This window comes from Callorhinus ursinus, unplaced genomic scaffold (genome assembly GCF_003265705.2).
Source record: "Callorhinus ursinus isolate GAN/ISIS: 27379988/994484 unplaced genomic scaffold, GSC_fseal_2.0 scaffold8, whole genome shotgun sequence".
In the NCBI taxonomy this organism is placed as follows: Eukaryota; Metazoa; Chordata; class Mammalia; order Carnivora; family Otariidae; genus Callorhinus; species Callorhinus ursinus.
In genome coordinates, this window is record NW_027397070.1 from 27,972,423 (window position 1) to 27,999,132 (window position 26,710).

Genomic DNA, 26,710 nt, shown 5'->3' on the forward strand with positions numbered 1-26,710 from the left:
GATTTTAGGGCAAGAGATGTAGAGTTGGATATGTCCTCTCCCAAGTCTATGTGTCACCATCACAGAAGTGACATGTAAAGCCAGAGAAGGGGTAAGATGACTTAGGAATTGCACAGAGTAAGAGAGGGCTTTAGCTGGAACTATGAGCAATGTCTACATTTGATGAGCAGGGTGAAGGAGGCAGACTACAAAAGGGAGCGTGAAAGGAAAAGGAGAACCAGGAGAATGCAGTATACATGGAAGCCATGGGAGAGGGCTTCTAGAAAACTAGTGTGGTCAGCAGCCCTGGATTATATACAGAACGTGACACCCCTTCCTCCTAAAGTCACCCTACGTCTCTCATCTGTCCCATTATCCTGATGAGTGAGACATCCCCAATTCATCCTTCCCTCTCCTCCCCAACATCAAAGAAGTTATTCCAACAGACTCTAACACTTCTCCTTATGGCCCCTCATCTGGACTGCACTATAACTATATCATCTCTGGCTCCAATTTTATGTACCTTTAATCTCTTCCCCCACTGCATCTGAAGTGATTCTTCTTTTCTTCCCAAATGAATGAATATATATTTTGAAAATGGTACCTTTATGTTAAAGAAGGTATGAGAAAGTTTTTGTTTGTTTTTAAAGGACTGGGTAACTTCAACATGTCTGAAGAAAATTAACTTGTGTTAATTAAAATTATAGGAAAAAGCATTTGAAATAGTGAAACAGATGAAAACACCAATTTTGAAAGGATTAAGATAATTAAGATAATAAAGGAAAGAGAACGATACAAAAAATAGTTGAGATAGAAGAGAAGCTATGTAAATCCCCCCCTTTTTTTGTAAATCCTTCTGCTTGATACACACACGTATATACATATACACCCTAGCAAAATGCTTTATGCTCTGGTCAGGCGTTTCATAAATGTTTGTTAAATTGCTACATCCCTGGAATGAATAACTTTTCTTTATCATTGGTATGCAGTTTCACAAACACACTAGTAATTATTCTAGAAGTAATGACTGCCTTAGTGATATCTACATCCATCAAAGAATTTTAAAGGTGAAAAAGAGCTTCAGACATTTAGTCTAACCTCCTTGTCCAGGGAGGAGTAAACAAATGAATTCGAGATTTTTTTTTTTTTTAAGATTTTATTTATTTGACAGAGAGACACAGTGAGAGAGGGAACACAAGCAGGGAGAGTGGGAGAGGGAGAAGCAGGCTTCCCGCCGAGGAGAGCCTGATGTGGGGCTCGACCCCAGAACCCTGGGATCATGACCTGAGCCAAAGGCAGATGCTTAACGACTGAGCCACCCAGATGCCCCCAGATGAATTCGAGATCTTAAATGATTTGGCTGACATTACATAACCAGTTAGCAGCAAAGCTTCATGATCAGAAACAAAGTTTCCCACTCTCCAGACCAGTTATTTGTCAATAGTTTATTTATTTTTTTTTAAATTCAGTGGTCACCTGTAACAGATCTAACACCTGTATTCTCAAAGTAAATCCACCTATTCTGTTCCTCTTAGATCTCTGGAGTCCTAAATATTTGGCAATTCATCAGATATTCCTTTTTAAATTTCAGATTTCTATATTTTTTTCTCCATGAGTCATTAAATAACAATTAAAAATCCCTGCTATTAGACTACATATGACTATGTTTTAGAAGAATACACAATTATAGTATATAAGTTCTAGTAGTATGATATTGAATACTGAGAGCCTAATATACTTGGTGGATCATACTCAACTCTCCAGTGAAAACTGCAGGACTTGAAATACAAGAGTTCACTTTTTCTATCAGATCATTTCTACATATTTAACACATTGATTATATGTAATAATGGCAGTAGAGCTGGAACTCAAATTCCAGGTGGGGATGACTCCAAAGACCATGCTCATATGGTTTTTAAATATAAGTTATAACTTTACCATATGGCTTTTAAATGTGTTAAGTTTAAAAAGAAAACACAAGTCATAGAGATAGGCTCAGTAAGAAAGTTCTTACTGCTTTAAAAAAAAAATTTCTGCATCATTCCATTACTTAACCTGGATATTAAGTTCCTGTGATTAAAGAAAGAGATTTTAAGAAGAGATAATACAGTACACTATCCTAGGGTATACATTCAAAAGGAAATGAGTATTAGGGAACTTATGCCATGCTCCATTTAACACTGCAAACAAGTTCTCTGTTATTCAGCTACAGGCTGTGTCCTTTCCAAAAGTCAGGTCAATGTCCACCTCTCTCTGTCACTTTTTATTCTTCTAAACCACTGCTTTCAACAGCTCCATTCTGATGCTCAAAAACCCTGAAAAGTTTCCCACTGTCCAATCAAATATAAGGTCTTTATTTCTAGCTTTTCCTGTTATCCTACAGCCTGTTGCCCAATCCTGTGCATTTTTTTTTTTTTTTGCTCTGAACTAACCACATACACCCCATCTTGTGTTTCTGTCATATACTTCTCATTGAATGAAATGCCAACTTTCCATCCCTAAAATCATCACTAATTATACTTCTACTTTTCTTATCAGCCACAACTAGCTGGTTACTAAGGTTTGTTAATTCTAAATGCTAAATATTTCCCAAATCTGTCTCTCTTTTCTCTTCCCACTATTTGAGATTATTTCATGTTTCTTGTATTATAAAGTCATATTCCTCCACACCTTTGTTATGCTGTTTCTTTTACACAGAATAGCATTTCTCTTTCCTCCACTTGGCAAAATCCAATTTACTGAGATTAAGTACAAATGTCATTCCTTTGTAAACCTTTCCAGGCAAAATTTAAACCCCTCTCTCATGTATATGTCATCTATACACTGCTAATAGTACCAACAACACCGTGTTACAGATCCTGACGGTGGGGGAACCATCTTGTCCATTCTTTTCCTTGTAGAACTCCAAAACTAGCAATGTCCAATACACAGCATGTGTTCAATATATATTCATTTGAAAGAAAAATTCAGATTTCACTTGAGTGCTAATGTCATGCTTCAAATGATGTTTGAAAAGAAACTGAGATAAATAATGAAAATCTCATCTCTCTTTCCTTACCTTAAATTTTAAGGCAGGTGTTTGTGTCATGGATGATGCCTTCAATCCATGTAGCCGTTCTTCTATTTCTCTCAGCCTAGGAAGCAGTATGAGATTATATACTAATATTTATAACTTCATAAATATTAGATGCTCACTAGTTCACTAAAGAAAACGATGACCCATTATCCAATCCCTAAAATTAATCCCTATTGACAGTATTTAACAAATGCACCTGCTGTAGTCTATAAATAATGTTTATAAAATGATTAGTAAAAGTACCCCTACTCTTCATAATAGCTGCTGTTAATAGCTTTTTGGGAGGATCCTTCAGAAAAATGTTGAGGCAAATACAAGCATATATACATTTTAAAAAAAGAGAATCACACCGAACGTTCATACCATATACATGTTCTATGTCTTTCTTTTTTTCTACATTTAATAATGAATCTTGGAGGTCTTTTCATTTCATTGCCTCCTGATTTACTTCAATCTTTGTAATAGCTGTGTAATTGTCCTTCATACAGATCAGATCAACCACAGTTTATTAATCCTTCTCTGCTGATTAACATTTGGGTTATTTCAATTTTTTCCATTAATGTTCTGTATCTACTTACATTTAATAAATAACAATTGTTTTTAAAGATTCAGTTCATTTTCTAAACCTCATTTTTTTTTTTACTGGATTTTATATGTCAAATGCTGCTCTGAGGCTTGCTTATATTTTCTTTCAAAACTATAATTATTTTGACACTACAAAATTTATGTATCTAGCCTATGGTACTTAATTATATCCTAAATGAAATCCTTAGGCAACTTCTATAAGACTAAAACAAATCCAAGGCTTCCTGAAAAGAAGTTTTAGTCAACTAAATTGTTTGTTTTTATATGATGCTAACTATCAAAATCAGTGACTTTTCACTATTCCACTAGAACTGATGGGCTGCATTAAGAAGACAAAGAATAGAGCAATATGAACTATAGATGAAGATAGGAACGTGTTAAAGAATTATAAGATAGTATCAGGAAGGCCACAAGTGATCAAATAATTGTAAATCTGTGAAAAAATTTATGTGCCAAGGAAAAAAGGGTTTTAAAATTATTTTCGGAATAATAAGACAAAGTCCCATCTCCAAGATTCGTAAAAACTATGAAGGATTATAACCTGGTAAACATTTTTGATAAGGATTCTGTGTGGTGACTCAGCTTGGAGTAAGTTTTAGGTTTCACTCTTAATAAATTGTTAAGAAGAGATGGGAGGAAAAATAAGATGATGACAAAACAACTTATTTTGTGCTATTGGAACACACATGCAATTAGCATGAAAATTAACAAAATAGTCTCTAGCTGATTAGGCATTTAATAATCTTTGCACTCCGAATAATATATTTTTCTTTATCATGAACATCTTACAGTGTCCTCCTAAGAAGTCCAGTAATCCCACAAACACTTTTAAAATGCTTTGAAGAGACTAGGGTATTTTACCGTCGCTTTGTTATATAGAGTTCATCCAGCAGATGTCGTTCTTCATAGCTCATCCATCGTTCATCAGGCAACTCTTCTTCCTTCTGCAGCAACTGTTCATAGAGTCGAACTGGATTCCAGCCAGTCATTATGTCATAAGTGATTACACATCCCAAAGAATGTGACACTATTGAGACTTTACCCCCTTTTTCTTCAAAGTCTGGATTCCGAGAACAGAAAAGGGAATATAATCGATTCAGCTCTTGCTGAAGGCCTTTAACTAGCTGTTTGAAATAAGAAAACATTATCATATTAGAGTAGTCACTGACTTTGCTATAAACTTTATTTCTAAACTCAAATACATTAAGAAAGAAAAACAGATGTTACTGGCCAAATATACCTAAGTCATTAAAATTAACTCAGGTGCTTCAAAACCTTGCAGAAAATGAAGAAAAATATACATAATGTGTAATCCATCTCATCGCTAAAGAATGAAAGCAGATATTAGCACCTAGATCTCTTCATGGTCCTTAAAGCAGCTAACAAAGTTCCATGCAGAGTCCAGTAAGTTTCCCAAAGAGCCCCTTCAAATTTCTTCTTCATTGCAACTTATTCTTATGCTATTCTAAACTTTTGAATCTTGTAGTTTTAAGCTATAGTAAATTTTAGAGAAAGACTATCTGGGTTTATGCTAACAGGTGTGCTAACATATATGTTATGACACTGTGCATTTAGATAAGAGTAATGTAATGAAAGGCCATTGGTTGATAGAAAAAAAAGCTAACGTGGATCTACTCGATATTCCAAGATTCCCGTTAAGTTGGCAATACAGATATGAGTGAAATGTTGTTTCATGTGGCTGCAAAGCAGGGCTTTTTAAGGCTTAACGTTAGTAATGTGCGAAGTACCTTAGTCATTCTTCTTTGTAAAATTGCTTCCTTTGAAATTTAGGTTTAACAAATATTAACTGAAACAGCCCATAAAATCAGAAAGATGTTTGTTTGTTGCCCAACCCATACTGGGGCCTGACTGAGTTTTAAGGCAGTCCTCTCCTCACCCTACCATTGCTTACTACTATGTGATTATAAATTTCCTGCCTGCTATTAATTTACTTCCTCATTTCAGTACTTCTTAGAATGCCAGCCGTCGCTCTGATGTACAAATATTACTTACGTGTTACTTCTATTTTTGGTCTTGTTATTCCATCTCAAGAGGCAACTAGCTAGCCTCCACTAGATTTTACTGAACATTTTCTACGTGCTGACATTAACTGAGAATCAGTTGAGCATTCATGCTTGGCAGGATAAGCAGGGACATGAATGAAGGCATGGTGCTCTCTCCTGACGGTTGGCATCACAGGACTCTACAATGCAATACTGAGATCTGCTTAAAGCTACTGAAAGCATGTGTTGGGTCTGATGAGATATATTCAGCCAATGAAGGAAGAGAAGGATAGGAGGAGCTGCTAGTATGTGGAAGGGTGATAAGCTGCCTTTTCTCTAGGGAGAAATGCAAACAAAGCTTATACTTTAACTGGACATTTTAATTTTTTTCTTGGGAAAAGCCAACTTCAACTTTCAAAGTGCATCAGAATCACATGGAGGGCTTGTTAAAGACAGATCGCTAGGCTCCAAACCAGAGTGTCTGATTCAGCAGTTCTGGATACCACATTTTAGGAACTACTGCCTTAAGTGGCAAATGCATATAAAAACCTTCTAAGACGTGGGTTGTAGATAATTCCAGTCAATACAGTTTAAGGAGTATACAGTGTGCTATGAATTACAGGGCTCTGCTCAATAGTGTAATGCTTTGGACTTAACTTTGACAAGAATATCAAGTAACCCTTAAAATTTGCGTTTTTCTTGATTTATAATCTACATGAAAGGAGGTCCAGAAAAAGCTAACATATAGACAAGATAAATTCCTTCAAAAGCAACATTTATTAATAGTTCTTACTTTTGAAGTCCTTGATTTTAAGACTTACACCACTGAAATCTAGAAACACTATAAGACACATACTTAAGTACTCTGGCAAAAGGTATCCAATCTTTTTGTTTTAAAATACCACCCTCCCCATCAAAATTTAAAAATTAAAAAAAGGGAAAAGATCTACCAGCATCTCTACCAGTGAGTAATCTATTTCGTACCAAAAAAATTTTAAAGCATTTCTCACTACACCCAATACTTCAGTAATCATATATGGATAACAAAACGACGGTAAATAGCCAAGACAGAGAAAGTCTATTTGATGTTAAAATATTTCACCATGGAATGAAACAAAGAATGGACATTTCTGGAGAGCTGATGCTTTCATCTATTTTAGTAATCATATGCTTGAACAGAAGTGGTCTTCATGTTTCCTTATTAGAACATATCTAGATATGGTAGCATTTTTAATCTTTGCCCACAGCTTACATATATAGGAATGTTTGTGTTCCAAAACATTATGATTTTGAAAGCCAAGTTTTAAACAGTTGTGTATTACCTTGAAATGCTTTTATAAATCATCCAGTCAGCAGCAAAAGGAAAACTCCACCTCTATTTTGTGTCCACAAAGTCCACACTAACTAGGGTTTTTTCTCCTTCTCCTCGCTGATCCAATTATATTCTCCCAGCTATGATCCCTTTGTGACCAAGTATATTCATTTGAGATATATGAACCAAGATTAATGATATGCCCTGTGATATTAATTTTATTAGCTCTACAATATTATCTAATCAAGTCAGCTAGCCTCTCACACGGTAGGCAACTGAAGGCTCTTCAAAAGCTTAGGAGTTTTTAGTTCTCATAACTGCTGCTTAAAAGTTAAAATTTATGAAGAAAATTAACCCAAAAGGAAAAAGCCAGCAGTTTCAACAGAGAATCCAAACCCACAAAGTATGGCTGAAGAATATAATTAGTCCTTTGTCCTTCTCTCTGCTTCAGGAAATTTTAATGAGTAAAAGTAATTTAGAGAGTTTTAGTTATATGCATCATTTGAAGGATTTCCAAGTAATAATAACAAGAGATGGCTGTGACCATTCTAAGATTTTTCATTTTTAAAAGTCATTGAAAAGAGAGTTCAGATGTACAAGATGTATAGTTCTCTCTGGATTTTTCATGTTACTTTATTCAGGGTTAAAGTCAGGGCCAAAGGCTCTTTGATGATGTCTCTGTAGTCTGGATTAGTTTCCTTTTTAAATTTATTTTTATTTTTAAATTTTTTAAAAGATTTTATTTATTTATTTGACAGAGAGAGACACAGCGAGAGAGGGAACACAAGCAAGGCGAATGGGAGAGGGAGAAGCAGGCTTCCCGCAGAGCAGGGAGCCCGATGTGGGGCTTGATCCCAGGACTCTGGGATCATGACCTCAGCCGAAGGCAGACGTTTAACGACTGAGCCACGCAGGCACCCCTAGTTTCCTTTTTTTTAATTGGTCCTTGGAAAGTATGACCTGAGAAGCACTAATTGATATACAAAACTTTTCCCTTAACCATGGCTTTTTAATGATTATTGGCACAATCACTAGTTAGGGCCCTCCCATGAGCATCTCACAATCTCCAGTGAAAGGGGAACTAAGAGATGATCTAATTTAAGCTGCTGTGAATGAGTCCCTTCAGTGGCATCCTGCTAAATCGCTCGGCATCTACCCCAGTGAGTATCTCCATTCTAAGGTGGATACTTCTAGTATATAAAAACTTTTTTCTAGTTTATTGTGATATAATTGACACACAACATTGTATAAGTTTAAGGTGCACAACATAACGATATGATAGATGTATAAATTGTGAAATGATCACAAGTAAGTTTAATTAAAATCCATCACATTATTTACAATTTTTTCCCCTTGAGACGTTCCTTTTTTTTTTTTTTAAGGTAGCTTTAGTTACTTACAAAGTTCTTCATTAGTAAACAAACATGTTCCTTTCCATATTTTCTATCACTGATCTTTATTCACTTTCTAGAGTTAACAGAGTAAGTCTATTCCTTTTTTTCTTAAATGGGAGCCCTTGAAATACATAAAGACCGATAGATGATTAATCACAACATGAGAAGCTAAGGACGAGGAACTGTACTGGGAACTTTATATACATTACATCTTTAATCCTCATGACAACCTTTATCAGGTAGGTATCTTGTGTCCATTTTATAAGTGAGGAAGCTGTGACAGTGAGAAATGTGATCTAAGGTCACAGAGCTAGTTAAGCGGCAGGTTTTGAATGGCATCTATTTTAACTCCAAAGGCTGAAAGAAAGGGAAAAAAAGGCTCTTTCATATGCTTATTGAATAAACCAAACAAGGTTCATTCACCAGGCAAGATATAATTCTAAAGAACTCCTGATTTCTGTTATCACTACTTCCTTAAGGAAACATATACTGTTTACAAATAATTTAATCTAGAATACAGGCTAACAACAACCCTGTGCTAAATGGGCTTGATTTGAAGAATCAGCTTTCCTTTTTTAACATTAAGAACGATTTTTGCTTGCTTCTCACTAAGTTTTCTTTTGTTCTTCACAGTACCTTAAGCAATGTCTTCCAAATTTCCCTGATGGTATCACCTGGTGAACTGTTAAAAAAACACAAATTCACAGGCTCTACCTCAGACCCACTGAATCAGAATCTCCAGGGGGAGACCCTGGAAACCATTTTTTTCATTCCTTTTCTTAACCTTTTACCTGGAAATAATTTCTAATTTATAAAATGTTGCAAAAACAAAACAAAACAACAAACGAAAAACAACTCCACAAAGATCATCCATATATCCTTTACCAAAGGTTTATCTATTGTTAGCATTTTATCCTGTTTCTGTAGTACACACACCCATGTACATTTTTTTGTGAACCATTTGAGGATATATTACATACATCATCGTCCTTTACCCCCAACATACTCCAGTGTATATTTCCTAAGACTAGGAATATTCTCTTCCATACTCAGTGTAGTAATCAATTTCATAAATTTACTTTGATATAATATTTCACCTAATCTGATCTACCATCTACATTTTATCAGATGATTTAATAACATTCTTTGTAGCATTTCCCCCCATCCAGTGCAAGTTATGGTCTAGGATATGATGTTGTATTGAGCTATTCTGTCTCTTTAGCCTCCTTTAATCTGGAACATTCTCCACAGCCATTCTTTGTCTTTCACAATATTTACATTTTAAAAGAACACAGTCCCAGTCTTACTTTATTTGAACGTCCTCATTCTATGTTTGATGTTTCCTAATGATTGGAGTACTGCATAAATGATGCTGTGTCCTCTGATTGTCCCTCATAACACCCAGTAAAGGTGTTGCCTAATTTCTCCACTCTATACCTGTTCCTTTTTTTTTTAACTAATAAGCAGTGAAGATATACTTTTAAGACTATGCAAATATCTTGTTCCTCATCAAAATAATGCCCTCAATTAAGCATCCATTGACTAATCTTGCCCAAGCCTCTTTTACCTGATCCTACCACGACAGCGGCAAAATGAGGATTTTCCTCCAGCATTCCCTCCACATTTTTCAGAAAGCCCTTTGCATTTACCATGGGCAAAGAAGCTTTCTCCCCCATTTGTTTATCTATTTGTAATCAACACGGATCATGAATTTTTTAGTGGTTTTATAACTCCTTATTATATTATCCTTATTATAGTTCTATATTAAAATTACTTCTACCAATTCCTTATAATAAGTAATAATAATTTCTTGATTATTTGGTGCTCAAATTGTTCCAGATTTGGCCAGTGGGATCTGCCCCACCATTCTTTCGAGCATTTTCCTATTTTCTGTCATGACAAGTTGTTCCTTTCCCTACTCCAGGCCTGGAATCAGCCATTTTCCTAAGGAAACTTAGTTCATCTTAGAAGGTAATAATAGTACTGGAGACAAAGATCTGGGTGCTAGGTGTGCTCATTAGATTGGGGTATCTTCGCTTCTTGGCCCTTTCAAAGCACACAGGTGGGAAATGTATACATGTATATATATATATATACACACACATATATATATATACACACACTTAAATATATAGATATCTATACATATCCACATATTTTCAAAATCATGAATTCACATTTATACCTTTAATTCCAGTAACCCCCATGAGACTGTTTTTTGTTTTTTTGTTTTTTTGCCTGTATTTTTAAGGAGTACCCCAAGTAATTGTTCTAGATAAGGATGTCTGGGAAACTGGGAAACAGTGTTCAAGACTGATGATGAGTCTCAGCCACAAGTTCTCTGGTGCTTTTCCGCAAAATTCAACTGGATTAAAAGACAAACTTATTTAAAACGCTAGGTGTTCTTGGGGCACCTGGGTGGTTCAGTTGGCTAAGCGTCTGACTTCGGTCCCTGTTATGATCTCAGGGTCCTGGGATGGTGCATTAGGCTCCCTGCTCGGTGGGGAGCTGGGAGCCTGCTTTTCCCTCTCCCTCTGAATCCTAGCCCCTGCAGGAGCACACATTCTCTCTCTCAAATAAATGAATAAAATCTTTAAAAAAAAAAAAAACAAAAAACCACTCTGGGTGTTCTCTATTTCATTTATCTTAGCTATCAGTTCCCTCTTTCTACTGGGTATCTGTTTTATTCAATTCCATTACGAAGATAACTATTTTTGGAGATACAAGAGAGTAAAATAGAAAGTGACCACTTTCTCAGTCATCACTAGGCAATGGTCAGAGCTTTGAATGTGACACTTTTTCTAGTTTTTCCTGTTATTAACGTCAACTTAAAACTTTTTTTAAACAGCTCTTAATATTAGTTTTGGGGGACATGTCTCAGTACATTTTACACTTAAGCATTCAGGATACCTTCTTAGGAAGCCTACCAACCATATACCTGTTGTGTGTGTATAAGGTATACTTATGGTTTATGAGTGTGTATGTGTATGTGTGTGTGTGTGTGTGTGTGTGTGTGTGTGTGTGTGTGTGTGTGTTATATGCTCTCAGCCATTCTCTTTCCTTTTTTTTCCCCTTACTGGTTTTACTTGCAATACTGTAGTTCACAATTTCCTAACCTTTAGGGCATATCCAACAATGGATATGAACATATAAATTATTAGTATTCTACTTCATGAACCAGGCCTTCCTTTTTGGGTTAGAATGAGGTCCAGTATAGTTTCTTTTTACTGTTTTTACTGTTTATTGTACTTTCTTTTACTGTTATCAAGCAGATCAAGGCAGACTTTGTCCCATACTGGGATACGACAATGAGGGGATATAGAAAGAGAATGGTGAAAAATCCTGAGGGGATGGCAGCCCAAAGAGAAGGAAGTTCTGTGGCAATTAACCTAATATACTTCTGTAGATATGCAAGGGATATCCTGAGTGAAATCAGGGATGACTCTGAATGAACAGAATCAAGAAATGAACTGGCTGGAGCAGCACAGAGCAGCTCTACTGGTAACTACTCTTTGTACCAATTTCTTCATCTTTCGAATGAGGATACTAATTATATCTACCTCATTGGGTTTTTATGAGAGGATTAGATAACACATGCTAGGTAATTAACAAGGTTATTCCTATGAAACAGAATTCTTTTTCTCTTACCAATAAAGTGACAAAATGCATTCAGTGGAGAGTCTCTCATCCCTCTGAATAAACTTTTACCCTTACCCATTTCCCCCAGGGTTATTTTTGTGATGCATCAGCAACATTACAATTTAAGAACTATACAAATTCACTACAGAAATGACACAATAAATGCAAGTCTATTACAATCAAAAAACTTGAAGGAAATTTCTTAAGTGTCTAAACTTTTTTGTGAGGACAATAATTGTAGATAAAATTAATCAGATTTATAAAAACTGGTATTTTTCAAAGAGTTGTCTTCTAACCAATCTCTGACTTCCAAGATTATCCATTTTATTAAGGGTTTCCCAAGTGTAGTTTGAAGATAATCAAATTTACCATTAAACACAGGCTATTTACAGGTTAATGGATTCCTGCAAATTTTCATTTGCTTATAAGAATAAGTGCACAAAAATTTAAAATTCAGGACACATATGCTATCACTCTAAAAAATACCCAACAGCAACAAGATAATCATGATACTTACTTCATCTCTATAAAGTGGGCTAGTATAATACATTATGTCCATTGCACTGCTGTTCAGCATATCCCTTAAACCTCGTACTTTGTCAGGAGTAATGGAATCGACAGTGTCTACAAATTTAAAAAAAAATTAAACTTACAGAAGATCTTTGTTTTAGGGAAAAAATAAATTGCGAAAAAAATTACATTCTTTGAAACAACAGGTCTTCAAGTCCATGTTTGAAAGTTCAAGAGTGGCTTTGGGTCTAATGAACTTTCCCTTCTTGCAAAATGTTGAAAAAAAAAAACCAAAACAGTAAAAGACTAAAGGGGACACGGGAAGAAAAGGAACATTAAGGATGAAAGCCATTATCAAAGCTATAAAGATTTACCATTTTTTCTCATGTACTGGCTTTTGCATGACATTCAGGCGTACCCAGAGCAAAACCAGGCCATCTCAGGTCTTGGAACAAGTGTTAAGGGACACAAGCTCACTCTTCCTGTACTTCTTTTTCTATTTCCTTTCTCTTCTTCTTTGGTCTCTGTACCTTGGGCCTGGCAATACCCATGTGGAATGCCCACTGCCACTGATGGCAAACCAGCAACAAATTAAAGTTTCCCTATGCTTTACATACATCTCTCTTTAGTGAACCCAAGATCCTATGGGCAAAAGCCGCCAAATTACAAATATGCACAAAGGCAAATCAGCAAAGGTCCTCTTCAGTAAACAAGATAAATTGATACAATTTGCTTTTGAAAAAAGAAAGTCACTTACACTGCACTGCAAACAATTTAGCATTCCTGAGTTACAGCTAACCCATGGAAATTCTATCTTGGGAAGCCTGTTCTCTGAAATGCCTAATGATCAGAGATACAGAAAACTTTGCATTTCTCACAGAAATACAAAGAAGCCCTATACCTGGATTAATATCATAATATGGAAGAACAAGTTAGGCAGGAGAAGGCTTATATTTTTAGTCTAGTACAGTTCTTCTATCTTCTAGTTTTTCAGTGAATTGGTTTGGTTTTATTTATTCCCTACTTTAATACAATCTAATAATGACTGGACCACAAAAGCTGTAAGTCTTTTCAAAGACGTAAAGGATGTGGGTAGACAACCCATTTTTAAATTGTAAAAGTGAAAGATGTGACTACTATGCTGATACAAAGAGTTTCAATGCTATTTTAATGCGTTTCCAAAAAAAAGTTTTTACTGGGAAATACATACAAAGAAGATATTTAATATATATGTACATCTGAAAGAATAAGTTATATATGGGAAAACATGTTTCTGCCACCTAGCTTAAGAATATTGCCAGTATCGGGGCGCCTGGGTGGCTCAGTTGTTAAGTGTCTGCCTTCGGCTCAGGTCATGATCCCAGGGTCCTGGGATCAAGCCCCGCATAGGGCTCCGCATCGGGCTCCCTGCTTGGCGGGAGGCCTGCTTCTCCCTCTTTCACCCCTTCTGCTTGTGTTCCCTCTCTCACTGTGTCTCTGTCAAATAAACAAATAAATAAATAAATCTTAAAAAAAAAAAAGAATATTGCCAGTTATCTCTGAAACCACAGTATATCCCTAAATGATCACATGGCTCTCCCTAAGTAACCACCAATAAGAAGTTGGTGTTACACTCTTGCTTTATAGATTTATAGATTTGCTACATGTTCATTAATATTAATAACTTTAGCCAATACTATAGCATTTACTATGTGCCAGAGCCTATTTTATTTCATTTTGTCTGTTTCTCAACACTGTGTAAACTGAATTATTTCACCCCCAATAGTGTGCTTCTGAGATTCATTGATGTTGACCCTTATAGCTGTAATCCACTCATTTTCACTGCTGTATAGTATTCCACACATATCTAACAATGTACCCATTTTCCTTTGAAAGACATTTGGGTTGTTTTTAGTTTTTTGCTAATATAAACTATGCTCCTAATAACACTGTTGTACATGTCTCCTGGTGCATATGAATAGGAGTTTCTTTAGGGTTTATACATCTAGGAGTGAAACTGCTGTGTCATAGGGCACATGCATACTCAACTTTATATGAATATGTCAAACCATCTTCCAAACAGATTGTACCAATTCACATTCCTACCAATAGTCAATGAGAATTGTCAATGCTGTACATCCTCACCAATATTTGGTATTGTCACTTTCTTAAATTTTTGCCTGAAGGCTAGAAGATATTTCATTGTGGTTTTAACTTGCATCTTCTTGATTACTAGAGATGTACATTTTATATATGAAAATACAGAATTAAAACACAAACATACACACCCCTATATATATATACAAACATATGTGTATGTATGTGCTGTCTATCTAGCTCCATTTAAGTTTCCTGTTCTTTATTCTGGATATCAAAGCTTTGGTGGTTATATCTGTTGTTCTGTTGCAACATCTTTTCCGTTTATGGCTTGTCTTTCATTTTTTATGTTGTCTATTGAGAAAAAGAAGTTCTTAATTTCAATCTAATCAGATTTACCAATGTTACTTTATAGTTGTGTTTTTGTGCCATATTTTTTTTCTAGTATGTTTTAAAGTCCTGGCTTATGTGTTTGATCTTCTGGAATGTGAGGTAGGAATCATTCTCACACTCCACCGCGCCCCCCCCCCCTCCGACAGGATAACTGGTTACCAAGCACCATTTATGGAACAGGCCATCCTTTTACCCGTGATCTGTAATGCTAGCTCTGCCATACACCAGGTTTCCAAATTAAGCACAGATCTGTTTGAGGGGTCTCTAGTCCGGTGTACTGATCTGTTTGACTGTCCTTGTGCCAATCTAAATTGTCTTAAATACAAAAATTAAAACATGGTCCAGTTATCTACCCGGACATGACACCCTCTCCACCCTCTTGTTCTGATTCTTGGCCATTTTTGGGCCTCTGATCTTTCTACAATAATTTTGGGATCAGTTTGTTAAGTTTTATGAAACTCTATTGGGATTTTGACTGGAATTGCATGGAATCTATAGATCAGTTTGGGAGAATTAATATCTCTAGGATACTGAACCATCCAATCTACAAAAATGATCTTTGTATATATTTAAAAATTATATTTAATATTTTGTTTTTTCATTTTAATATAAATATACATATTTTATTAGATTTGTAGGAACCTTGTATTTTTATGCTATTTTGAACAGGTTGTGCTGGCATATAGAAATGCAGTTATTTTTGCATACAGATCTTTTATTTCACAACACTGTAAACTATCTTATTAATGCTAATAATTTTTCCTTAGATTCTTTTGTATATTCTATGTAGACAACCATAAGACCTGCAAATGAAAACATATCTTTTCCCTCCCTTAAAGCTATTATTTCTTTTCCTTATCTCATTATACTGGTTAAGATTTCAAATTGAGTGTCTGTTATAGAGGTAGACATCCTTAGCTTCTTCCTGATTTGAAGGAAATGATTTTAGTCCTTCAATACCAATGAGGACAGTAACGGTAAATGAGGGTAAATACTCTTAATCAATGTTTCTGAATTTACAAACAGTAAAATTGACATTTGAGTTTTAATGCATATATGCTTTTGTGTAACTACCACAATAATCAGGATACAGAACTGTTCCATCACCCTAAAAAATTCCCTTTTAAATTTAAACCCTCCCTTAAACACTGTAACCACTAATCAGTTCTCTGTCCCTACAGTTTGCCTCTTCCAATATGTCACATAAATGGAAGCACACATTATGCAGCCTTTGAGACTGGCTTCTGTAATACTGTGATATACAGCTGACCTCTGTACAACAAGGGTTTGAACTGTGACGGTCCACTCATACATGGATTTTTTTTGGTAAATACAGTACAGTACTGTAAATGCATTTTCTCTTCCTTATAATTTCCTAAATAACACTTTCTCTAGCTTACTTTATTATAAGAATACAGTATATTAACACACAACATAAAACATGTGTTAATTGACTATGTTATCAGTAAGATTCTGGTCAACAGTAGGCTACCAGTAGTTAAGATTTTGAAAAGTTAGAAGTTATACACAAATTTTGACTGCGTGGGAGGTTGGTCAGTGCCCCTAACCCCGCCCCCCCATTATTCAAGGACCAACTGTAATAAGAAACACATGTTTGGTCTTTGTCCCTGGTTCTTGGCACAGGGTTCCTAAAACCCTTATAATTTCCTGAGTGACAGTGTGAAAGAAATGTCTTTTATTATTCATATAAGCTTCTCTCAACCATACCTGAATTTATGCTAATAAGGTGACTCGTGAGGGATGGAACTGAGTGCCACAGGAACCAACCATGTGATTGGAGGGTTGAACTTTCTGCCCCATCCCTGACCTCCGTAAAGGAGAGGGGCTTGAGACTGAGGTCAATGGCCAATGATTTCATCAATTATCCCTACAGAATGGAACCTCCGTAAAAACTCTAAATAACAACAGGGTCTGGGGAGCCCCCGGAGTGGCGCACACATGGAGGTACTGGAACGGTGGTAACAGTTGGACAGGGTATGAAATCACCACACCCCTTCCCTATACCTTGCCCTACATAGCTCTGGGTCTGGCTTCTTACTGTATCCTTTGTAACACCCTTTTAAATCAGTAAATGTGTTTTAAACTAGTGAATGTTAAGTAAACGCTTCCCTGAGTTTTGTGAGTCATTTTGTGAATCTGGTCAATTATTGAACCTTAGGATGGGGTCACGGGATCCCCCTTTCCCAATTTATAGCCAGTCAATCAGAGTATAAGTGACAATCTGGAATGTGCGATGGTATCTGAAGTAGGGGGCAGTCTTGCGGGACTGAGTCCTGAATCGGACTGCACTCTCTCTGGGGAGTTTGTGGCAGAACTGAGTTAAATTCCAGGATACCCAGAATTGGAGAAATGGTTGGTATGGGGAAAAACCTCCATACCTTTGGTATCAGAAGTGTTGAGAATAGAAACAGTGGTGTTTTTCCTTTAGTTTCTCTCACTCAGCATAATGCCTTTGAGAGTCTATCACAGTTTTAAACCTAATGGAAAATTACAGATTCATTTTTATTAAATGTTAACTCATCCATACTGTGTACATTCCTGAACAGCCTCAGAAATTTACCTGGGTAAATGGGAAAAGCCCAAAATATAGCGTTAATTACACTAGAACCTTACATATGAGCTCCTGCTGCTGAGAAGTCTTCTCTGATCACTAGTATTTTTTTTTTTAATTCATTACAACTTTGGATACCATTTTGGTTTATAAGCTATAACTGACATTGCTAACTGACTATGAGATAGAACCACAGACTTGGAAGAATCCTTGGAAATCATCCAGGGAGGCAGGTTAGTGCTGTGATGAGTAAGGGTTCTGGTATCATACAGATCTAGATTCTTGCCATTCTTAGTTAAATTAATTCACCTTTCACTGAGTTTCAGTTTCCTTATCAGTAAAATAGAGAAAACAAAGTAGGTATATTTCATAGCTATATGAGAAAATTAAATGAGAAACTCCATGCAAAATGAACTATGGAGTGCCAGGCACACAGTAAAAGCTCCACAAACAGCAGGTGATATCATGTCTAGAACTCTTTCATTTTCCAGATCATGCAAATCATCAGCTGAAACATGCCATCCTAATGGTTTAAATATTAAAAGGTCACAGATTTGTGCATATTTTAGCTAATAACTCTTTAAGGAAGCAAACAAAAATGATTTTATTTAAACAAATATATTGTATAATTTCTCTCTGCTAGATAATAATTTACCAGCCCAGGGAATGCAGGAACAAAAGAAAAAAAACCTGAGATTTTGTCTTCCAAATATAGGAAAGAAAATTATTAGAAAGAAAATGTAAGCTCATATGGAATTGTGGACAACAAATATTTTTAAAGTTATCAACAAATCACTTTCTTTCAAAAACTTAAGACAATATTTTGTTCCCTCCACATGCTCCCCATTCCCCCTGCCCCACCCCCTAATCCACAGAAGGCATGCATAAAAACTGGGCTATCTGTGAAATCTATATGGTGATCCAAATCAATGAATGTCAATATAATTTTTTAAAAAATCAATCACAGACCTGTACCCCTGAAACAAATAATACATTATATGTTAATAAAAAGAGATAAAAAAATAAAAATCGGTAGATTTTCTTAAATTATCTAGAACAAAGAGTGACTATACCTCAAGACAACTAAATGAAAGACACTTTGTTCCCAACAAGCAACACCTTGTTTCCACTGACTAAATCACTTAATTTTTAAACAAACTGTACCTCCATCAAGAGTAAGTTTTGACCGCCACTCAACAGGCAGAAATTCAACATGTGTTGCGTGGTTGGAAAAATGTCTTTCTTCTATTTTTCTTGCAGCTTCTCTCATCCTAAAGAAAAAAAATTAAAAAAAAAAACATTATCAGAGTAACTTCTCATATGTACTTATACGGTATAAAATGTCTTTAATCATACCACTTTCACTTGCTTCTAACTTCATCCTGTAATGTTTCAATCATTGTTACACTATGCAATAGTTCACAATACTAGGAAACCTTAATTTCAAAGCTATTTCCCTAAATTTCTCATCTATGATTTCAAATATTACAAGCTTTCACATTATATTCTAAATAATTATATGTATAAATTTTTAGTAGAGAGAGTAGGACAATGAAATCCCCCCCTTCTGCCATCACTCTGCTCCAAATATTAGCAAGTCATGGCCTGCCTTATTTCATCTATTCCTCCACTCATTCTCTCCATAATATGAATTTTTAAATTTTATTTTTAAAATTAAGATATAGCAAAATTGACTTCTTTTCCCTTTTGGTGGCAGTTGTAGAGATTTGTGGTTAGCACCACCACAATTAAGATACAAACTAGTTCTATCATCCCCCCAAAATTCCTTCATACTAACCCTTTATAGTAACACCCTTCCCCATAATATTTTATTTTATTTATATTTTTTAAAGATTTTATTTATTTATTCATGAGAGAGAGAAAAGCAGAGGGAGAAGCAGAGGGAGAAGCAGGCTCCCAATGAGCAGGGAGCCCGATGCGGGACTCGATCCCAGGACCCTGGGATCATGACCTGAGCCGAAGGCTTAACCATCTGAGCCACCCAGGCGCCCCCCCATAATATTTTAAAGCAAATCCCAGACATCACATCATTTCATCTGTAAATTGTTTAGTAGCTATTTCTAAAATATAAGGAAAACATAACCTATTCAGTACTATTATCATACCAAAACTTTTAACAATTTTTTAATTTCAGCAAAGATGTAGTTCAGTGGTCCCATTTTCCCAGTTAGATTAGAAATGTTATTTTCTAACATAAAATATATTTTTACACTTGTCTGAATTGAGCTCCAAATACAACAGTCCTCCCCTTTATATGTGGGGATACATTCCAAGACCCCTAGTGGATACTTGAAACTGCAGCAGTACTGAACCCTACATATACTGTTTTTTCCTATACATACACACCTATGATAAAGTTAAATTTATAAATTAGGCACAGTGAGAGCTTAATAATAATAAAATAGAATAATTATAATAATATAATGTAATGAAAGTTGTATGAATGTGGTCTCTCTCTCAAAATCTTAATGCATTGTACTCCTCCTCCTTCTTGTGATGACATGAAATGATAAAATGCCTGTGCGGTGAGATGAAGTGAGGGGAATGACACAGGCATTGTGATGTAGTGTTAGGCTACTATCACCTGCTTCCAGATGCAGATGACACCAGATAACTGACATCACAAAGAGTGAAACTGCAGATAAGGTGGGGGACTGTATAGTCCGTGCACTGTAGTTGGTAGATATGTCTCTTATAAGTCATTATTTTTTAAAGATTTTATTTATTTGTCAGAGAGAGAGAGAGAGAGAACAAGCAGGAGGAGTGGCAGGGGCAGAGGGAGAAGCAGGCTCCTGACCGAGCAGGGAGCCCGATGCAGGGCTCGATCCCAGGACCCTGAGATTACGACCTGAGCCTTAACCAACTGAGCCACCCAGGCATCCTGTGTCTTTTAATCTATCAGTTCCCCTCACTTTTTTTTTTGGTTTTGCTTTGTAATTTATTTTTGTCCTGTAGAGTTCCCGAGAGTCTGATTTTTAATGACTGCAACCCCATGGTATTGTTTAACATGTTCTTTGTTCTCTATTTCCTGTAATTTGTTAGTGAGATATAGGGGCTTGATCAGATTCAAGTTTTATTGTTTTGGCAAGACTACTACTCCATGGGTGCATACAAATGTGGTGGTCTCTTTTTTGGTGACACTAGCAGTTGTGACGATCATTACTTAGATTGATTAATTTATTATGGTTCCATCATGCCTTATTTCTTTATAAAGCTTATACTTCTAGAAAGAGAAATTTCCTCGCATCAAATATTTGGCTGCTTTGTAGTACAACCAAACAGTTATGAACTGAGAAAAGGCAGAATGAATGGTTAATTCTTCCCTTTTATTAACAATTTTCAAAATACTGAGTTCTTAGCTTGTATATTTTTTGACATCTTTACTAACTCATACACTTAAAACTTATTTGAAGTGTTGTGTTTTTTTAAGATTTTATTTATTTATTTGTCAGAGAGAGAGAGTGTGTGTGCATAAGCAGGGGGAGCTGCAGGCAGAGGGAGAAGCAGGCTTCCCACTGAGCAGGGAGCCCGACGCGTGGCTCGATCCCAGGACCCTGGGACCCTGACCTGAGCTGAAGGCAGGTGCTTAAAGACTGAGCCACCCAGGCATTCTTTATTCTTTAACAGGTTTTTGTGTAGATAGGTTATCAATTCTCCTAGGATATATACCTAGGAGTGGAATTATGGGCTGGTATGCTAACTCTATGTTTAAAATTTTGAAGAAGTGCTAAACTTTTCCAAAGCAGTTGTACTATTTCACAATCCCGTCAGCAACATGAGGGTTCTAATTTTTCCACATCCTCACTAACACTTGTTATTTTCCATCTTTTTGATGAGAGTCAACTTAGCGGGTGTGGAGTGGCATCTCTTTGTGGTTATGAATTGCATCTTCCTAATGCCTAATGATATTGAACATCTTTTCATGTACTTATGGGCCATTTGTATATTTTAACTGGACAAATGTTTTTCAAATCCTTTACCTATTTTAAAAATTGAGTTCTTTTTTTATCTTTATACATGCTAGATACTATAGATCCTTCTCAGATTATGATTTGTAAATCATTCTGTGGGTTGTCTTCACTTTCTTGATGATGTCCTTTGAAGAACAAGTTTTAACTTTTGCTGAAGTCCAATTTATCTTTTTCCCTCTGTGGCTTCTACTTTTGATGCTGTATCTCAGAAACCATTGCCTAATCCAAGGTCACAAACATATACTCCTATGTTTTAAGAGTTTTATAGTTCTGGCTCTTATATTTTGGCCTTTGATTAATTTTGAATTAATTTTTTGTATGTGTGAGGTAGGGGTTTAATTTCATTCTTTTGCAGATAGATATCCAGGTGTCCCAGCACCAACTGTTAAAGGGCTATACTTGGGGCACCTGGGTAGCTCAGTCAGTTAAGCATCCAACTCTTGATCTCAGCTCAGGTCTTGATCTCAGGGATGTGAGTTCAAGCCCTGCACTGGGTTCCACGCTGGGTATGGAACCTACTTAAAAGTATTCTTTCCTCAATGAATTGTTTTGGCACTTTTGCTGAAAATCAACTGAACTCTTAATTCTATTCCATTGATCATGCTTTGTAGCAAGTTATGAAATTGGGAAGTGTAAGTCTTCTGTCTTTGTTCTTTTTCAAGATTGTTTTGGCTGTTCTGGGTTCCTTGCATTTCCATATGGATTTTAGGATCAACTTGTCAATTTCTGCATAAAAGACAGGTAGGACTTTAATAGGGATCTGCTGAGTTTGTAGATCAATTTGGGAAGTACTGCCATTTTAACGACATTAAACCTTCTAATCCACAACTGTTGTTTTGTTTATTTGGTCTTCTTTAATTTCTTTCAAAGGTGTATTGTAGTTTTCAGGGTACAAATCTTACATTTCTCTTATTAAACTTACTCCTAAGTAGATTGTTTTTTTTTTGATGCTGTAATTAATGGAAATGCTTTTTCTTTTCTTTTTTTAAAGTAAACTCTACCCCCAACGTGGGTCTTGAAATCACAACCCTGGGATCGAGTCATATACTCTTCTGACTGAACCAGCCAGGCGTGCCTGGAAATGCTTTCTTAATTTTTGGATTATTAATTGCTAGTGTATAAATACAATTAATTTTTGCATACTGATCTTGTATCCTGTAACTCTGCTGAGTTCATTTATTAGCTGTAGTAGTTTTTTTGTGTGTATGTATAGATTCCCTAGTATTTTCTTTCTATAAGACCAAGGTATCTGTAAACAGAGATCATTTTATTTCTTCCTTTATAATTTGGATCTCTTTTATCTTATTTCTTTTTCTTGTCTAATTGCCCTGGCTGATACCTATGGTACAATGTTGAACAGAATTGGGAGGGGACATCCCTGTTTTGTTTCTGATCTTGAGGAAAAGTTTTCAGTCTTTCATTGTTAAAGTATAATTTTAGTCATGGGCTTGTAGATGCCTTTTATCAGATTGAGGAGATTCCCTTCTCTCTCTAGTTTCCTGAGTGTTTTCATTATGAAAGGGTGTTAAATTTTGTCAGTGCCTCTTCTGCATCAAAAACCACATGGTATGTTTTTTTTTTTTCCTTTGTTCTATTAACCTTAATTGATTTCTTTTAAAAATATGTCAGACCAACCTTGCATTCCTGGGATAAATCCCACTTGGTCATAGTGTATAATCTTTACATGCTGCTGGATTCAGTTCGTTGAGGATTTTTGTGTCCATAAGAAATACTGATTTGTATTCACAAAGGATTCTGGTCTATAGGTTTTTTTTCCCTTATGGTATCTTTGTCTGGTTTTGGCATTACAGCAATACTGGCCTCAAAGGATGAGTTGGGAAGTTTTCTCTCCTCTTCCATTTTTTGGAGAGTTTGTAAAGAATTGGTGCTCCTCTTTTTTGTTTTTGTTTTGCAGAATTTGCCAGTGAAGCCATCTGGTCCTGAGCCTTTTTTTTTTTTGGAAGGAAGTTTATTGATTATTAATTCAAATGCTTTGTTAATGGTCAATTTAGATTTTCTATATCTTCTTACTGATCATCAAGTCAGTTTGGTAGTGTGTATCTTTCTAGGAATTTGTCCATTTCATCTAGGCTATCTAATTTGTTGGCACAGAATAATGCACAGTATTCCCTTATAATCCTTTTGATTTCTGTAAGATCAGTAATTATGTCCCCTCCTTCATTCCTGATTTTAGTAATTTGAATCTTCTCTCTTTTCTCTTGGTCAGTCTAGCTGCAGGCTTCTCAGTTTTGCCGATCTTTTCAAAGAGCCACAATAATATATAGAGGTCATCCTCATTGTTTTACAACTACATAGTTTTCCATCATATAAATAGCCATAGTTTATCAACCAGTCTCTTACTGATGTGCATTTGGTTAATTTCCCATTACACGTAATGCTGCAAAGAACAGCTTTGTGCATATATCTTTTTAAAAATATTTTTGCTGGTATTATCCTTGATTCCGAAGTTAAGTTTGCTGGGTCAAAGAATAAATGCATATATAATTTTGACACACATTCCCACATTCTCTCTTCTTCACTGCAGTTTATTAGCAGTATGAGAATGCCTATCAACTATAGTCTGGCTAAAGGAGTAGTATATTGTCAAATTTAGGATTTTTTGCTAATCTCATAGTCAAGATATGGCATCTTAGTGCAATTTTAATTTACATTTGATTGAGCATTTCCTTTTCTGGGAATTAGACGTTCACCTCTTTAGCCCATTTTTCTAAAAGGTAGCCAGATATTTTTTCTTTATTTTTAGAAGTTCCCTATATATTAAGGCGATTGTTTGTCTGTGATACAAAAGCTGCACATGGTTTCTCTCAGTTTGTCTTATTTTATGTTTTTGTCAACATAGCTTTTTTTGGGAAAATTATTTATCAATATTTTTCCTTATTGTTTCTGGATCAAGTCATAGTTAGGATAGTTTTCTCTATTCTTAAAGTGTAGAAGAATTCAAACTCCCCTCAGTTCCACCTTTTAAATCCATAGTATTTGTATAGCTTCATTTCTTATATTTAAATGTGATTCAATAAAAATTTATCTGAGTGTGAGAAATGGACCCAATTTTACTTTTTTCCTATGGCTATCTAATTATCCCAATACTATTTGTTAAAAAAGTCTATCTCCACTTCTAGTATATTTTAAAAGGCAATATTTACAATATGATTACATTTTACTGATTGTATATCCTCAAAGTTGCCTTTAAAAATGCCTAAATTAATTCTAGGTTGCCAAAAGGAAAATCTGCTTCCAATAATCATTCCTGAAAATAAATGATAGCCAAAACTTCAGACTTGAAGGCATGATCTCTTTCATTACCCACAGAGTCTAAAAGTTCCTTTTTTTGTTTTATTTTTTACAGCAGATACTCCAATAAGGGTTATAAATACATTTTTAAGTTTCTCTGCCATCTTTTCAAATGTTTAGTTTTAACAAGTATGAGAACGTATAAGAAAGACCATATTTTAAGATTTCTAATACTATTCTACCCACATTTTTGTTTGATGACTGTATAGTTCTTATGTATTTCATTATGATATAATAATTAGCATTATCTGATCAAATATGTCAAAACTGATGGGGCTGAGGAACCCTGACTGAATTATAAACTCAGGAAAACACTACATTAGCCTAAAATATTGTCCTCTTCTACAGTAAACTTACACAGTCCTCTACTCCACAGGATCACTATCCTAATTCTCAGATGGTCACATATGTAGATACTGATTAGGCAAGCAGGTATATCTCCTAAATCACTTGGTTGTAATTAACAGGACTGACTCAAAAAAAGGAAAGAAAGGGAAAGATGAAAGAAGACAGTAAGGAATGGAGGAAGGAAGGGGGTAAGGAGAAGGAAAGAAGAGGAAGAAGAGAGGGGGAGGGAGGGAGGGACAGAGAGACTGGGTATGTCCCCAGATTTGCCTTACTAAAAATGGTAAAACATTTCCTACACATATAGGTCTTGACGACATGAGAAACACTGAGACCGATGGAGGGCAGAGGAGACAACAAAACAGGAATGCTTGAAAACCATTATGCTACGGCTCAAGCTACAACCCGTGACTGTGCATCTGTAAGGCCACGCACAAAACTCCGTCCTGTCATATAAGCTTATTAAACTTCAATGTTCCCCTGCTAGGCAATGAATGCTTATTTAGTTGATATTTTGAAAAAGGAAGGAATGGATTAATAGTGCCTGAGAATTACTGTCCAATTAAGAATCACTAAATTGCTCTAAAAGAGTAAGTCTTTACAATTCTCCTCAATTAAAAAAAAAATCAATTGATAAAACAATTTGGTATTAAGACATATATAGGAAAGGAGAAAAACAGAAAATCGTAACAATCAACAAGGTACACTCTTTACACAAGAAAGCAAGGTCCAGAAGTGTATATGCCACCTTTGTGTGAAAAAATCTGGATTTGCCTAAAGAAACTTTAGAATAATATAAAATAAATGATTAACACTGCTTTGAGACATAAGGACAGTGGACAATGGGGGATGATGGAGATAAGAACAGGAGTCAGATTTCTCACTCTGCAGGTTTTTATGCTTTGATTTGTCAACCATGTGAATGGACTTCCTATTTAAAAAATCAGTTTTGTTGACAATCTTGTTTGCTGTTGTCCTTCTTCCATTTTTTTCTGTGCTTACAGGTTTACGCCTTTTTTCTTTCAAAAATTCCTTTGCTTTCATTTTCAGTGAGGTTTCAGGAGGGAATAAGATAAGCTTAAGTGTTAAATCTACCATGTTTAATGGAAAGTTTCTTTATACTCTTCTAAAATTATAGCTTTAACATTACTTATTTATGGTATTAGTATGTAAGTTCAGTGAAGATATCCCTTGTAATAAATTGCTACAAAAAGTAAATCCAATCCAATTCAAATACATCCAACCTTTTTAGTAAACCAGTTTTGATATTCCTAGAAGTTGTCTATCAACTTTCTTCTCAACCCACATCAATCACTAAAATGAGGTGAGGGATAATCCTCTAATTCTAGGTTTCTAAAACATGATTTCAAGAGGCCCTCAGAGAACAAAAGGTTGCTGGGGGGGGCGGGGAGTCTCGTAACCCTTTATACTACTTTGTTCATTTCAACTGTAGTCTCACAAATACAAACAAGACTCAGAATGGCAGTGACAAAGATGAAGTTAATTTTACTGTTTTTATCGT

The 26,710-nt window shown here is 35.5% G+C and overlaps 1 protein-coding gene across 5 annotated transcripts in view; it reads right to left on the reverse strand.

The window, feature by feature from the left end:
- DDHD1 (DDHD domain containing 1) overlaps positions 1-26,710 on the reverse strand; it is a 94,114-nt gene that overhangs the window by 16,489 nt on the left and 50,915 nt on the right. For all 5 annotated transcript variants that reach the window (XM_073895230.1, XM_073895231.1, XM_073895232.1 and 2 more), the window contains 4 exons: positions 18,704-18,810; positions 12,506-12,612; positions 4,502-4,764; positions 3,038-3,113 (listed from right to left, as the gene is read on the reverse strand). In XM_073895230.1, the coding sequence (XP_073751331.1) occupies positions 3,038-3,113; positions 4,502-4,764; positions 12,506-12,612; positions 18,704-18,810 (553 nt within the window). The remainder of the gene's footprint in view (positions 1-3,037; positions 3,114-4,501; positions 4,765-12,505; positions 12,613-18,703; positions 18,811-26,710) is intronic.